Source organism: Juglans microcarpa x Juglans regia, chromosome 8S (genome assembly GCF_004785595.1).
Source record: "Juglans microcarpa x Juglans regia isolate MS1-56 chromosome 8S, Jm3101_v1.0, whole genome shotgun sequence".
In the NCBI taxonomy this organism is placed as follows: Eukaryota; Viridiplantae; Streptophyta; class Magnoliopsida; order Fagales; family Juglandaceae; genus Juglans; species Juglans microcarpa x Juglans regia.
Genome location: NC_054609.1, coordinates 12276722 through 12291997, shown reverse-complemented (window position 1 = coordinate 12291997; position 15276 = coordinate 12276722). Strand labels below are relative to the sequence as shown.

The 15276-nt window shown below is 38.2% G+C and overlaps 1 protein-coding gene and 1 long non-coding RNA gene across 3 annotated transcripts; both read left to right on the top strand.

Moving 5' to 3' along the window:
- The first annotated feature begins 250 nt into the window (after positions 1-250).
- On the top strand, positions 251-13766 carry LOC121244410 (acyl-carrier-protein phosphodiesterase PptH-like). Of its 2 annotated transcripts, XM_041142474.1 has the most exons (7): positions 251-418; positions 1095-1533; positions 2299-2418; positions 2543-2596; positions 3948-4111; positions 13096-13272; positions 13417-13766. In XM_041142474.1, the coding sequence occupies exons 2-7, from the start codon at positions 1135-1137 to the stop codon at positions 13625-13627; spliced, it is 1125 nt and encodes a 374-aa protein (XP_040998408.1). In that variant the 5' UTR covers positions 251-418; positions 1095-1134; the 3' UTR covers positions 13628-13766. The 2 variants fall into 2 exon arrangements, with proteins under 2 accessions (XP_040998408.1, XP_040998409.1); XM_041142475.1 differs by lacking the exon at positions 251-418 and having other exon boundaries at positions 1318-1533; positions 2343-2418.
- Positions 9939-12819, top strand: LOC121244411. Its single transcript, XR_005936417.1, has 2 exons — positions 9939-12232; positions 12296-12819. It is a non-coding gene; the product is annotated as an uncharacterized LOC121244411 (long non-coding RNA).
- Positions 13767-15276: the final 1510 nt, after the last annotated feature.

The window sequence follows — 15276 nt, the reverse complement described above, 5'->3', positions numbered from 1 at the left end:
CAAACCATACTAATTTTCAACAGATTTTATTAAATAGAAATTAGTATCGGATTGAACCGGTTTAAAATTAGACTGACTCACCGATTCAGTCCGATTCGCCTATTTTTCTTTTTTACAGGCGTAGAAATGGCCAATGGGTGAATTTGAGCTCAATCGGGTCAAGTATGAATCTGTAATTTGCTAATGCATCCGGGTTCACTCACCAAAGCTGGTTTGGAGTCTCCATCCCGAACCCGCACCGGAACTTGCACTCCATTTTGCCGTCTCCAACCTCAATATACATGTCCATACCAAGGCCCAAAGAAATAACAGAAACAAATCTATATCGATACAATCGATGATTTATGCAAAAGTAGCCTACAGAAAAAGGAAGAAAGCTCTCTTCCTGTTGAGTGGGTAAAAAAGTGACTATAAAAAGGTACTCATTTTTCTATCTTCACCTTTAATCGTTTTAATTTCCGATTGCATATGAAGTGTTTGTGGGGTTTATGTTTGATCTTGCTTTGTAGCTTTTCTTCGGGTTTCAGTCCCGTTTGTTTTGAAAACAAAATGGGTAGAATTAAGTTGACCCAGGTTGCACAGCTTGGCCTCAAGCTTCACATCCGTAGTTGGGGATGGTCGGCACTTTAACTTCCGAAAAGGAAATAAATTCTGGAAAAGAACATAATGTACGGAAAACAGAGGTAGTATCAAATTAGCAATTTCTGAATTTTCTATGAACATGTTTGGCGTGGATAAATCATGCGATTGATGACGAAAGCCCCCACAGTTACGTCCCCATTAAAAAAACTAAGACAAACGTGAGCAGGTTTGGATATAAATACATTCGTAGGATGTATGTATGAATGGTAGGATCAAATGATATTGGTGTAAAACTAAGCTAGTTCAGAAAGATTAACGGTGGTTACTTGTATTTTCTTTAATTTTTTTTCCAAGTTTTTATTTTTATTTTTTCTATTCAAGCTTCTTTTTTTTTTTTAAGAGAAACGTAATCTGTAATCATAGTCATGCATATTGTGTGAAAAGCTACTGATTAGCATTTTGCTTGTCCGTTGATGCCTTTAAATTGATTGATGTACAATTGCATATTGTAGGTGAAAGGTTCGGTCAGTTCTTGGTTCTCATACTCTACAGATGTTCGTGAGGTTTATCCCTGCTTGCATGAGTCTATCTCAAAAACCCACCAATTTGAACTATCTTTCCGACCACATTGCATTACACAATTACAAAAGAAAAATAAGAACTTTGTGCACCAAACGACTTCAGATACCACCATCTACTTCTGGAGATGCTGGTGGCTTGCGTGTCTTTGTCCTCTCTGACTTGCATACAGACTATGCAGAGAATATGGAATGGGTGAAGTCCATTTCTACTGCGAGACATAAAAAAGATGTTCTTCTCGTTGCGGGTGACGTAGCAGAAACATACGACAACTTTGTTTTGACTATGCGTCTCTTGAAGGATGGATTTGAGCATGTCTTCTTCATACCAGGAAACCATGATCTTTGGTGTCGTCGGGATGGAGAAGATTATGTAAGAGACACAATTCCTTCCCTATAACTTTGCGTCCTTTCTATTTTACCAGATCCATTACAAGTATTTCATAGCTAAGAATGTACTAAGTTTGTGCATCTCTGTTTGTTTGTATTTGTCTATACACACACACAGACTTGTAGTTGTGATAGAATATATAATATTTACTAACAATTTTAAATGATAAATTTTTTTTTATCAACATTACTGTTTCGAATGACGTATTGAGAGGAGCTAGGTGGGTGAAATGTCGGGGGTACCCTAGCTTTTTTTTTAAGACTTTTATAGTACTGTGTATAAATTAAGACTTTTTTATTTTAATCCTGTGTATAGATGGGAGGTATAAATGAATTATAGTCCAAATGTTGGGATTATCACCTTACAAAACAAGCTTACACCTCCTTAATTCCCAACTTTTTTTTAAAAATCTTAGCTCCTCTCAACTTTCGAATTACTCTCTCTAGATGCTTGTGTTGTTTAAAAGTCTTAATTTATACCTCCCACCTTCACCCCTTTCCCTCTTGTTATCAGTTTTGTCATTAACACTCATACATTTGACTTCAACAATATAGCTTTGTCTGACCTGCGTTTCTGTTCTCAGGTAGAAATTGAAAATTGCTATCTGATGATGACATTAATTTCACCTGCTTCATAATGTGATTCCATTTTGAGGCTCATTCTTCACTTTCTGTTTATGACATTTCAATGCTCAATATCTACTTGTGAAATTAGCTGTCTTTGCTCCTGATATCATCGTAATTTCAGGAAGATTCTCTTGAAAAGCTAAATAGGTTGCTTGATGCGTGTAGAGAACTTGAAGTTGAGACCAATCCTATGGTGATAGATGGCTTGGGAATCATTCCTATATTCTCCTGGTACCACGAGGTGAATGGTTTATTAGTGTGCATTTTACATCCTTTTGGCAGTTTCTAACTCCTATATCATTGTTTACTTGTTCCATGTGGTGCTCAATTATGCATTTATGAATGGATGCACTCTTTTCTTGCAGAGCTTTGATCGAGAGAAGGATGTAGCTGGCCTCCGTATCCCGTCTTTGGAGATGGTGATTCACTTTCTTTCTTACTAGTAAGGGTTTTCATGTTACTCCTATCAAGCAGGAACGATTGATATAGGTTCTTTTTACTTTTATTCGATATGCAGTGCAGAATGTTTTAATGTTTGAACCAGAAAACATTTTAATTGGGCAAACAGTAGGCTTAATAGTCAACTATGACATAATATCTAAAGGGAACAGGCAATGTGCTGCAGAACTTCATGATTCCCAACTAGTGTTTTAAACAAGGGTTCCATTCCTAAATTGTCTAGGTTCTCAGAGAAAATGCTACAGTGACTTACGAAGAAATGAAAAAATAGTTCTAGTGTTGATTAGTTAACAGGAAAAGAAATGCTACCTTCACACCCTTCTACTCAATTTTGTTAATGAAAGAGGATTTGGACATCAGAATAATTTGTTTAGTTCGCATACTACAAGTAAATAACAGTTTTTATTTGTTTTGAACGTCATCATCCTAAGTGGTCTGTTACAGGTAGTCTTCTTATTTGTTTCTGATTCTTTGGTGATTAATTGTCATATGGGTTGTGATTTATATGACACTTATCCAATTTGAAGTTTGGGCACTGAATACTTGAGAACTTGACACCTATGTCAACCCTTGTTTGGAGTTGACCATCATTAACCAAATTTTATAGAACCATAGGGTTGTTATGCATTTCTATTGATGAAGCTGTATGTCTTTAGTCTTTGAATATAAATAAAATGATTCAATTCAGTTAATTCTATCAGCTTAGCTTTTGGGGATAAATAGTGATTTAACATGATCAGTGCAGGGGTCTTGAGTTTAAATCCTGATTTCACCCTTCACCCTCTATTTCAGTTGAATATTTCACCTGTTGAGCTCATATAGTAAAGGTGAGTCTGGCTTCGCCTAAGCTGGAGTGCTAGATTATAAATCAAATATTGAAATTCGCATGTTTTTATCAACTTAACCTTTTCGGATAAGTGATAATTTTACAATTAGCACTTTCTTAGTGGTTTATGGTTCTTCGGAATACCAGCACTCAAACGTACAGTTCTGTAAATTTTAGATCATTAACTCGAGATGGAAAGCATATATGCAACTTCCCATGGAGAAATCTTGGACCTGCTGCGTCCAGTACTCATCTTTTTGTCAAAAAATGACCATTGTGTCCATTTTGACAAACCAATGCATATTGTTATTCACAATTACATCATATAGATAACATCATTTGAATGCTATTCTATTGGGCTGCATTCACTTGCTTCCTATATTTGTCTAATACATCATTAAAGTTTTCATTTTACTGCGTTATAATTCTGTGGGTTCTCTAACCATGAAATTGGTTTGTGCTGGTAATTTTGTTTCGCTGTGTAGGCATGCAAGGACTTTCATGCATGCAAGTGGCCTGTGGAACTTTCAAATCGGGATACCTCCCTTGCTTTGTACTTCGATGCAATTAACAAAAAAAATATGAATGTGATAAAGGAAATCCAGAGGGCTACAAGCCAAATAATTACATTTTCTCACTTTGTTCCCAGGTCAGTAAATCACTCTTCTGAATATCAAATTTTCTTTGGTTAGATTCCTTCTTATTTATTTGGGTGGTTGGATGATTTCATAATTGTACTTATGACCAGGTCCTAAGAATCTCATATAGAATTTATTTGAGTTAAACATCTTTACTTGTAACCTGACGTGTGATTCTCTAATCAAATAAGATACCAGGGGCTTGAGGCAAGATAATATATTGTTATAATTGGATGATCTTTTTTGCTTATATTATGTAGTTACTTAGATAGGCCTTCATATATAGTCTTTTACTTCTACGGAAATTCAATATGCATGTTTTGAGACCTACCAAGATAATATATTGTTATAATTGGATGATCATTTCTGCTTCTATTACGGAATTACTTTTATAGGCCTCCATATGTAATGAACCTTGTTCACAACTTACCAGAATCTGATGTAATTCGAGGTCATCAGCCTCCAGAATTCACAAGAAATTAAGAATAGAAGAGAGTAAGAGAAGAATTAGAAGAAATATAGAGAAAGAGAACGAATTGCACTTGAATGCCGAAGTTGGCCTCCTTCCCAACTTACGGCTACTATTTATAGATGACAAATTCAGTTACATGAAACGGTTATGGAAACTACACAGCTTGACTCAAACGACAACCACAACACGACACCGTTCTATTTATTCCTTCTTAGCACTAAACGACACCATTACAGACAGTTAAACAACCAACACTTAAACAAAACACTGCGTTTTGATCATTCCCTCTTTATGAATATAAGACTTCAACCTTTGTTTATGCAAAACTCAGTCCTTCATCACGTTATTCTCGATCTACTAGCTCATTCAACTGCTATCATTGCAACCCGTAACATACTCTCCCCATCAAAGCACCTTGCCCACAAGGTGAGGAAACCTGTCACGCAATGACCAATATGGCTCCCACGTTGCATCATCCACACTAGCTCCTTTCCACTGAACTAAGACCTCAACTACTGCCCTGTTATGAACCTGCCTCATTCGACGCTGCAAAATAGCCTCAGGTTCATGAGTTAGTTCACCTTGCAAATCTACTGGAGGTAAGGAAGATAGAGGAGAATGGTGTTGACCCAGTCTTTTCTTAAGGCAAGAAATATGAAAAACTGGATGAATAGAGCTAGTTGAAGGCAATTCCAGCTTGTAAGCAACCTTTCCCACTCGTTGGACAATCTGAAAAGGTCCAAAGAAACGAGGAGAAAGCTTGAGATTCCTTCTAGCAACCAAAGATTGTTGCCTATAAGGCTGTAATCTCAAATAAACCCAATCCCCAACATCAAACTCTCGTTCAGTTCTCCTCTTGTCAGCTTGACACTTCATCATTTCCTGAGCAGCAGCTAAATTACTCTTAAGAGTAGAAAGAATCTGATCTCTAGTTCTCAAAACCTCATCAACTGCTTGATTAGCAGTCAAACCCTGTATATAAGCTTGCAACTTTGTTGGAGGTCTACCATACACTACCTCGAAAGGAGTTAACTTGGTGGAAGTATGAGGAGTGGAGTTATACCACCATTCAGCCAATGTTAACCAATCAAACCACAACCTTGGCCTATCCTCAGAAAAACTCCTCAAAAAATGTTCAACACATTTATTGACTGCCTCAGTTTGGCCATCACTCTGAGGATGGTAGGCAGATGAATAAGAAAGTGTCACTCCTTGGAGTTTAAAGAGTTCCTTCCAAAAGGAACTGGTAAAGGTAGCTCCTCTATCAGAAACAATATTCTGAGGCATGCCATGCAGCTTAAACACATTATCAAAAAATAATGTTGCCACGTTAGATGCTGTAAATGGGTGCTTCAAGGCCATAAAGTGTGCATATTTGGATAATCTATCAACAACAACCATGATGACAGAAAACCCTTTAGAAATTGGCAAGCCTTCAATGAAATCCATGGATAAATCTGTCCATATATTTGCAGGTACAGGAAGAGGCTGTAAAAGACCTGCAGGATATAGATGTTCCACCTTATTCCTCTGACACAAATCACATTCCTTATATACTGTTTCATTTCACGTTTAAGGCCAGGCCAATAAAAATCTTGTCTAGCTCGATGCAATGACTTATGGAACCCAGAATGTCCAGCAGATGGACTAGCATGGATAAAATGCAGAATTTTTAGTTTCAATTCATGATTATCAGGTATATAAATTCTGCCTTTTTTGAATAACAAGCCATGCTTAATAGAAAATGCAGAAGATGAAGGAGGAGAACTCCCTTGTAATGCTGCCAAGTGGTCCTGTACTTTCTGATCTGAAGCATAAGCTTGTTTCAACTCCTCCAACCAGATTGGAGTAGGAAATGAGGTAGCAGACATTAGAGTCGTGTCATCTGAGACTGCCTTCCTTGACAAAGCATCTGCTGCTTTATTTTCAACTCCCTTCTTGTACTCGATTGTGAATTCATAGCCTAAAAGCTTAGAAATCCACCTCTGTTGAGCATCTGTTCCCACTTTCTGTTCTAAAAGAAACTTTAAACTGTGATGATCAGTTCGAATAACAAAAGCAGCCCCTAACAAATAAGGTCTCCATTTTTTAACAGCCATGACAAGTGCCAAAAGTTCCTTCTCATATGTTGAAAGCATTAAATTTTTTCCCTTGAGGGCCTGACTTAGAAAAGCCAATGGCCTCTTATCTTGCATCAAGACAGCTCCTATTCCCACTCCACATGCATCACATTCCACTACAAACTGTTTGTTAAAATCAGGTAAACATAGAACAAGAGGACTTGTGACTGCCTTCTTCAATTCTTCAAAGGCATGAGTTGCTGCCTCAGACCACTTAAAAGCATCCTTTTTTAACAACAGAGTTAAAGGTGCTGCAATCTGCCCATATCCATGAATAAATTTCCTGTAATATCCTGTTAATCCCAAGAAACCCCTCAATGCTTTGAGATTTTTTGGAATTGGCCAGGACAACATTGATTCCAGTTTCCTCGGATCAGCTCTTACACCATCTCTAGAAATTAAATGGCCAAGGTATTCAATTTCTGAGCAAGCAAAGTAACATTTCGACCTCTTTGCAAACAACTGATTAGCCTCCAATGTCTTCAAAACAGTAGTCAAATGAGTTAAATGGGATGCCATGTCCTTGCTATAGACAAGAATGTCATCAAAAAATGCTATGACAAACTGCCTAAGAAAAGGTTTAAAAACCTCATTCATCAATGCCTGAAATGTTGAGGGAGCATTTGTAAGGCCAAATGGCATAACAAGGAACTCATAGTGACCCTCATGAGTCCTAAAGGCAGTTTTTGGTATATCTTCATCTCTCATTCGAATCTGGTGATAACCAGATCTTAAGTCCAGTTTAGAGAATACTGTTGAGCCAAATAACTCATCCAATAACTCATAAACAACTGGTATTGGATACTTATCCTGAACAATAGCTTCATTTAGCACCCTATAATCAATGCACATCCTCCAAGACCCATCAGATTTCCTCACTAGCAAAACAGGAGATGAAAATGGAGACTGACTTGGTCTAATCACACCAGACTTGAGTAATTCTGATACCATCTTCTCAATTTCTGTTTTTTGAAAGTAAGGATATCTGTATGGTCTCACACTCACAGGTACAGTATCTTTCTTGAGATTAATTTGATGATCTCGAGCTCTATGAGGAGGTAAAGAAGTAGGTTCATCAAAAACCTTTCCAAATTTTTGTAATAACTGCAGTATTTCTGGACAAGGATCATTCTGAGTTTTCATGACTTCCACAGCCATAAGTTGCAACCACACTCCTTTGGAACTCACTTTAGAAATCATAGAAATTTCTTTATCATCTACTAAAGTACTAGCAGAGGAAGTGAGTTCTTTAAAACAAACTTTTCTTCCATTATAATCAAACTGCATTTTTAAGTCTGTGAAATCCGATAGTATTGGTCCAAGTGATGAAAGCCAACTAACTCCCAACACTGCATCACACCCCCGAGAGACAATGAGAAAAAATCAACAACAAATCTGGTGCCTTGTATTAGAACACCCACCCCACTAACTTTGCCATCACTAGTCAAAATCTCACCATTAGCTACTTTGACTTGCAAAGCCTGCCCCTGCTGTACTTCTAAGCCACATTTGCCTAACAGTGCAGTATCCACAAAATTGTGGGTGCTGCCAGAGTCAATTAATATCACTATCTGCTTTTTATTAATATGCCCAACCATTCTCATAGTTTTAGTACTTGGAGAGCCAACCATAGCTTGTAATGAAATGGAAGCTATGTCTGCAGATTCTGGCTCTTCATGTATCTCTTCCACAATTAATTCCTTCTCCCCCGTATGAACACTACTTTCACCCATTTCCATGCCATCTAACACATAAACTTTTGGCCTACTACACTTATGGCCTGGTTGCCATTTCTCATCACAAAAATAACATAAGCCTTTCTTTCTTCTCTCTTGCATCTGAGACTCATTTATTTTTTGGTAAGGTAACTTAACAGTAGTTGCCTTAGGGTTTCCCAACACAGAAGCTCCCACATTCGATTGTTGATAATCACTAGAGCTACCTCTCCATGACCTCGTTGTACTCCAAACATATTGTTCTTGAATTTTTGCTAAACCAAAGGCATCATTCAAAGAAGAAGGGTTCAACATTCGTATTGGCAATCTAATCTCATCTTTCAAGCCACTCAAAAAACAACTTAATTTGTTTCTTTCAGAAATGCCTTTAATACGATTGGAAAGCAATTCAAAATCAGTCTTATAAGCAGTAACTGAATGAACCTGTTTTAAGCGTGTCAATGCCTCCATAGGATCATCATAAGCAGATGAACCAAATCGAACCTGCACTGCCTGGATGAATTCCTCCCAAGAACGAAAAACTCCAGACTCGCATCCTGGAACCACACTAAAGCATCATTGTCCATGTGGAACGAAGCTATAAAGATCCTTTGACCAGGAGGTACTTGATGATACAGAAAATATTGATTGGCGCGATAAATCCAAGCTGCAGGATCCTTTCCACCAAACCTTGGAAAATCCAGCTTTATTTGCCTCATATTAGATCTGTCAGCCATGTTTGTGCAATGGACTTCTCTCGTACCATCATCTGTTTCACTTTCTCGCGGATGTTGAAAACCTTGTCCATTCCTTGTAGTTTGAGCATTACCTTCCAACGTTGGATTATAAGAAAGCTTCGAAAGATGCTGCAATAACTCAGCAAATTTCTTATCCTGAGTCTCCCTTTCCAGCCGTGCTGCTTCTTGCTGCTGAGCCAGGACCGCAATGGCATCCTCGATCTGTTTCTGTTGCCTTTCTTGCTGTTGCCGCAACTGATTCACAGAATCAAGGATCTGTGCATATGATCTCGTTCCTTCCGCCATCACTGACAACTGATACCAATTGTAATGAACCTTGTTCACAACTTACCAGAATCTGATGTAATTCGAGGTCATCAGCCTCCAGAATTCACAAGAAATTAGGAATAGAAGAGAGTAAGAGAAGAATTAGAAGAAATATAGAGAAAGAGAATGAATTGCACTTGAATGCCGAAGTTGGCCTCCTTCCCAACTTACGACTACTATTTATAGATGACAAATTCAGTTACATGAAACGGTTATGGAAACTACACAGCTTGACTCAAACGACAACCACAACACGACACCGTTCTATTTATTCCTTCTTAGCACTAAACGACACCATTACAGACAGTTAAACAACCAACACTTAAACAAAACACTGCGTTTTGATCATTCCCTCTTTATGAATATAAGACTTCAACCTTTGTTTATGCAAAACTCAGTCCTTCATCACGTTATTCTCGATCTACTATCTCATTCAACTGCTATCAGTGCAACCCGTAACACCATATCATAGTCTTTCACCTTTTATGTAAATTCAACTATTGCTAATTTTTATCTCGGGGTGTTGATTACTCAATTTTATTAGTCATGTTGATTACATTGTCCACGACCACTTATTACTTTTTAAGCCAAAGACGTTGAGTGGAAGTAGGCTGTGTTAGGTTCAGAACTTATCAACCGTATGCATGTCAGTATGTTTGTTTTATTATATTCTATTATGGCTATTATTTATTCTAGTTTTGGTGGTTTTGTTTATTCTATACCTTGAAAACCTCTTCCTGCTTGCCCAAAGTTTTATGAAGAATCAAAATTCTTGCTCTCATGATCTGTTGTTGGACAGACATGAGTATCCAATGGGCCTGCACCAACTCATGTTGGGCAGCTATGCAGGATGCTTCTAGGTTTAATTGGCTGTAATGTTTGGGGAAAATATTGTCTTTGAAGTTCTAAATTAGGACCTCTCAAAAGGATCCAATCTTGATGGCATTTTAATTTTTTGAGACCAAGAATTGAAATCTCAGGATTATTGGAAACAATGAATATGGGTGTAGCTCTTTCAGGGTTTTATGGTGGTTATATTTAAGGTTAAATGAAAATTAATGGGGTGTGTGTGTGTGTGTTGAAAGAGAGAGAGAGGGAGAGAGAGAGAGAGAGAAGATGAACGGAATAAACCTATCAAGCACACTTTCTCAGAGCTTTGTAACCTACTGAGATCTCTCTATTAATCTCTAATTGACGAATAATATAGTTGACATGTTACCTGCTCATTACACCTTTCCTTGATAGACTAGAAAAGGAGAGCTGTTTAGTCACTTTGATTAATATAGGTGCTACAGATAACTCAAATGTAATTAAAAAGAGTATATCAGAAAGATTAAACCCAAAAGAAGACTCATTAGCCATAGTAACAGTCCATTACAGTTTCAGATTATTCCCGACTCCTTTAAATCAAAGAAACCTGAAGGAAACTAAACTTGCTGCATTTGATCTCAGAAGAGAAAAAAACCATAAAAGAAGAAGCATCTCAATTCAAAATTAGTCATATATATCCCCACATCATTCCATCATATGTTTTCAGAATAATTTAGAACAAAATATAGCGTTAAGGGCGAACTTGTGTGCATGTGCCCCATGTCACAGGTTCAATTCCCCTTGGGATCAAACTGCGATTTAAGTGGTAGGCTATGACGGTGGGCTGCTGTGCTAGTCTCCCCGGAGGTTTAGGGTCCATGGGTGAGTGCTAAGGGCTCTGCCATGAGGTGGTTCCCTGTCATCGGAAAAAATAATAATAATAATAATCCTTTGATGAAGACTGGAAAGTTTAATGTAGCTGCCTGCCATTTTGCTATTGCGTGTTGTAAATCCTAGGATTTACCCTGACAAATCTTTGGCAAGCACTATTCTACATTGGCTTTCCTTGTTCAGACTCTGCTAACAAAAGGATAATAACTGCAGCAATTATCTTATGGATTCTATTTATTTGAGTGCCTTCGTAGACTTTTGCTCTTGCAAAATTTTCCTCCTGTTACACCGTTGTAAACCAGACAGCTGTGTTGGCAATACTTGAAAAACTAGTATGCTTGGCAAACTACAAATTGGTTTTGGAAATGTTGAACATGTATGGCAGAAGTTACAGAGTTGGTTCGAATATAGATAGCAGCAGAAGTTTTGGTCATTATATGTTGGCACTGGTATTGCTTGTAAGAATATTGTGTTAAATCACCAAGTGTCCTAAAAGTGTAAGCTGATAGGAAGATGTGAGTTCAACAATTTAATATTAATTTAAAATTCCTCGCATGTAGGCCACCTCCCATTAGTGTTGTGATTGAGCACTCAATAGGGAGTTTCCGGCTATTTTCGGTTGCCTTCAGATGGGGTATGCTGCTGTTTCTGATCTGCTTGTTCATTCTAATGGATCGCTTCATTGGGATGTTTGCTTCACTAGAGCTGTTCAGGATTGGGAGATTGATGAAGTTTCAGCTTTCTTCAGTTTTTTGTACTCTTTGAGGATTGGTGGTAATGATGGGATAGGATGTTGTGGAAGTCCAAGGGGAGCAAAAAGTTCACTGTTCGATCATATTATAAGCTGTTGATTTTTCAGAATAGTCCCCTTTTCCTTGGAAGTGTATTTGGAGGTCTCGCGTGCCTTCCAAAGTTGCTTTTTTTATATGGACTGCCTCCCTCTCTTGGGAAAATTTTGAAGTTGGACAGTTAAAGGAAGCGGGGTATTATAGTTATGGATTGGTGTTTCATGTGTAAGAACCATGGGAAAACTGTGGATCATTTACTTTTGCATTGTGAGGTGGCAAGGACTTTGTAAGATGGCATTTTTTGTAGAATTAGTTTGGCATCACAACATTGTGAGGTGGCAAGGACTTTGTAAGATGGCATGTTTTGTAGAATTAGTTTGGCTCGTGTGATGCCTTTGAGAGTGGTTGATCTTCTTACGTGGAAATGGCTTCATGGTTTTGCTCAAGTGGATGTGGGTTGGAAGATGGTTCCTTTGTGTCTTATGTGGTGCATTTGGATGAAAATGAATGAGCGGTGTTTTAATGACAAGGAGCATACTTTGGAGCAAATCCGGAACTTTTCTGTGCACTCTTTACTTCTTTGGTTTTCTGCTTTAGTGATTAATGGAACCTCTGTTCATGATTTTCTGTTGTCACTTTTTGTTTCATAGAATGTATTTAGGTGTTTTCTTTTGCATACTTCTTGTATACATGGGCTTCGCCTATACATTCGTTTCTAATCAAATTACTTCTTACTTATAAAAAAAAAAAAAAAGTACTGGTAATTATGATCGATATCATGATGTGATACAGTGGTTTGTGGTGGTTCCAGTGGTAGTTGAAGTGTTAAATTTGTTTGTTATAAGGTGGTAGTGGCTATTGGACAGCCTTGGTGGTGCACCTAGTAGTATCCAGGTGTCTATGGTCTTATAATTGTACTCTGACTTCTATCATGGTTGTTCAAGGATTCTTGCAAGTTTCTGCTTGTCCATTCAGCCCATCATTGTTTTGTTTCGGTTTTTAAATATATTCTCTGTTTACCAAACAAAAACTGGACATCCTGAATCATTCATGTATTGTGAGTAGAGAGTTCTATTATCCACTTTGGTACATATAGATATCACAACTAATTGCATTACCATCTTCAAAAATCAAGGCAAGAGCTATGCCCAGAGAAGAGGATGTTGTTCTATCCCAATCTCCCAAAAATTATTGGCTCCGATTGTCTCGAGGTTCGCATAAGATCTATCCATAGAAGCCAGGGAAGTGCATTTGCCTGTCATGTGTTTGGTCATACCCATTTCTGCTGGGATGCTGTGCTTGATGGTATCAGGTATTCTTTGTCACTGGTTCACAATGGTAAATTGGTAATGGTGAGGAATCATTAATAGGATACACACTTCCATATCCATATCCGGCATGTCGTATTTTGCCATTTACCCATTTCATGAGTTAATTTGTTTGCTTGCTGATGCAGGTATGTACAGGCACCATTGGCTTACCCAAGAGAACGGAAGAGGAGAATGAATGGAGGGGAAAACTGGCTGCCGTTTTGCATCTTTAGTGATGGCAAGTTTGCTGATAAACTCTCGCCCTGCTATTGGTCTGATTATTACTCTGCCAACCCAAGAACCCCTCACAATACTGAGCTTGCTCCTTGGGTTGCCAGATTCTATAAACAAACTTGACCCCATTTGTTTCCATTATCTATTCTTCTTTACCCTAGTTAGTACTTTCTAAAACCTTCAATATGTTTTGACACCTACCTGCAAAATGATAGCATAATTGTTTTTTTAATATATATAAAAATACCTAATTTGTGACGGAGGAAAACCGTGGTAATAAATATCACTTAAGGGTTACATCTTGATCAAAAATATAAAAACTTACTACCTACCAATTGATCATTTACAACGAAGATATGGTAGGCCTATTTTGTCTAGTTTTATTACCACTTGTGCTTTCCATGGGATATCTGACCAACAACTATAAATCTGTCTCCCTTAGCTCTCAACTTGATCAAATGGTCTACAATTTGGTTCACCTCGCAGAACACATGGTGGCATGAAATAGTCAGATTTCTTTTAACCTCTGATTTTATCCCACAACTCCCTATGAAACAATGGACAACAACCTTGCCCTTGCATACATTGTACCACAATCATAGAATCTGATTTTACCTCAACATAGAAAACCCTTATATATAAATATCATTAATCCCTCTAGGAGTGCTCTCATTTCTAACTCAGTGTTTGTGCATCTTCTAGTGGGAATTAATTATCCAGAATGGACCATCGTAAGAACAAATTTAGGATATTTCTTTACTTTCATGGCTTATGCAGCTTTATTATATTTATTGACGGTTAAATAGTAAAATACTAAATTAGTTCATGTGTTTTGTATTAAAAACTCATTATTCTCTTTACCAAATTGCTCTTCGCTTAGAATTGATCACGTTGATCCCGACGATGATTCTGCTAGTTTGATGGTGCAGTAGTGTTTGCATTGAGTCTGATGGGCTTCACAAGAGAGTTTGTGATAGATTCAAAATTCAAAATTATTCATACTTGTGAAGGAAGGTCTGATACGTATTATAGAGAGAGGGTGGAAGAAAGAGCATATGCTATTGGTGGAATCAAGCACAGTGTTGTGGCTTGGGAAAGCACTGGAGGAATGCTTGAGAGGGGAGAATAGGGAGTTTTATAGCACCACTAGAGAAGGCTGTCGTAGCTTTTATAGCATAGAGGTGCTTGAATAGTTGTGGATGTTACATGGTGGTTGTAGAATATTGTGAAGGAGGAAAAATAAGCTTTATTTTCATACCTGAAGGGGAGGAGGAAGGGGATGGAGGGAGAAACAGGGTAGGTTCTCTCGGAGGAGCCCAGTTAAGGTCGCAGAAGGAGGTGGAGAGGTCGTATGTGCGGTCATATCATATAAAGAGGCCTCATTCCGGCGATGGACCACCATGATCTGAGTGGAGGTGACGGTGGTGGCTGGGGCACTGAAAGAAACATGCATCAAGCCCTCTTGGTGTACGAAACGTGGGCTCTGGTAGGGAGGCTGTCGAGCAGGCTAAGTGGGACGTGTGCAAGGTGTTGGTGGAGATGCAGGGCCAATTACGAAAATTGCAGTTGGAGGTGGCAAAAATCCTCTGCTGCGTTGGGCGTAAAAAGGAAGAAGACAGGGTTAAGGAGTTTAAAGGAAAGGGGCTGGGCTTAGAGCAAAGGACCATTTCGGCCCTTCCTGTGCATTTTCGTAAGCTCAGGGGTGAGGGATCAAAGGGTGGGCTCAGCAAAGGGAATGTGCTTCAATGGAGAAAGGTAAAAGGAATGAAGGC

Coding starts and splice junctions, on each gene's coding strand:
- LOC121244410 (XM_041142474.1), top strand. CDS start 1,135: ATGTTCGTGAGGTTTATCCCTGCTTGCATGAGTCTATCTCAAAAACCC. Junction 2,419..2,542: donor TATTCTCCTGGTACCACGAG/GTGAATGGTTTA, acceptor CTTTTCTTGCAG/AGCTTTGATCGAGAGAAGGA. Junction 4,112..13,095: donor TTTTCTCACTTTGTTCCCAG/GTCAGTAAATCA, acceptor TCAAAAATCAAG/GCAAGAGCTATGCCCAGAGA.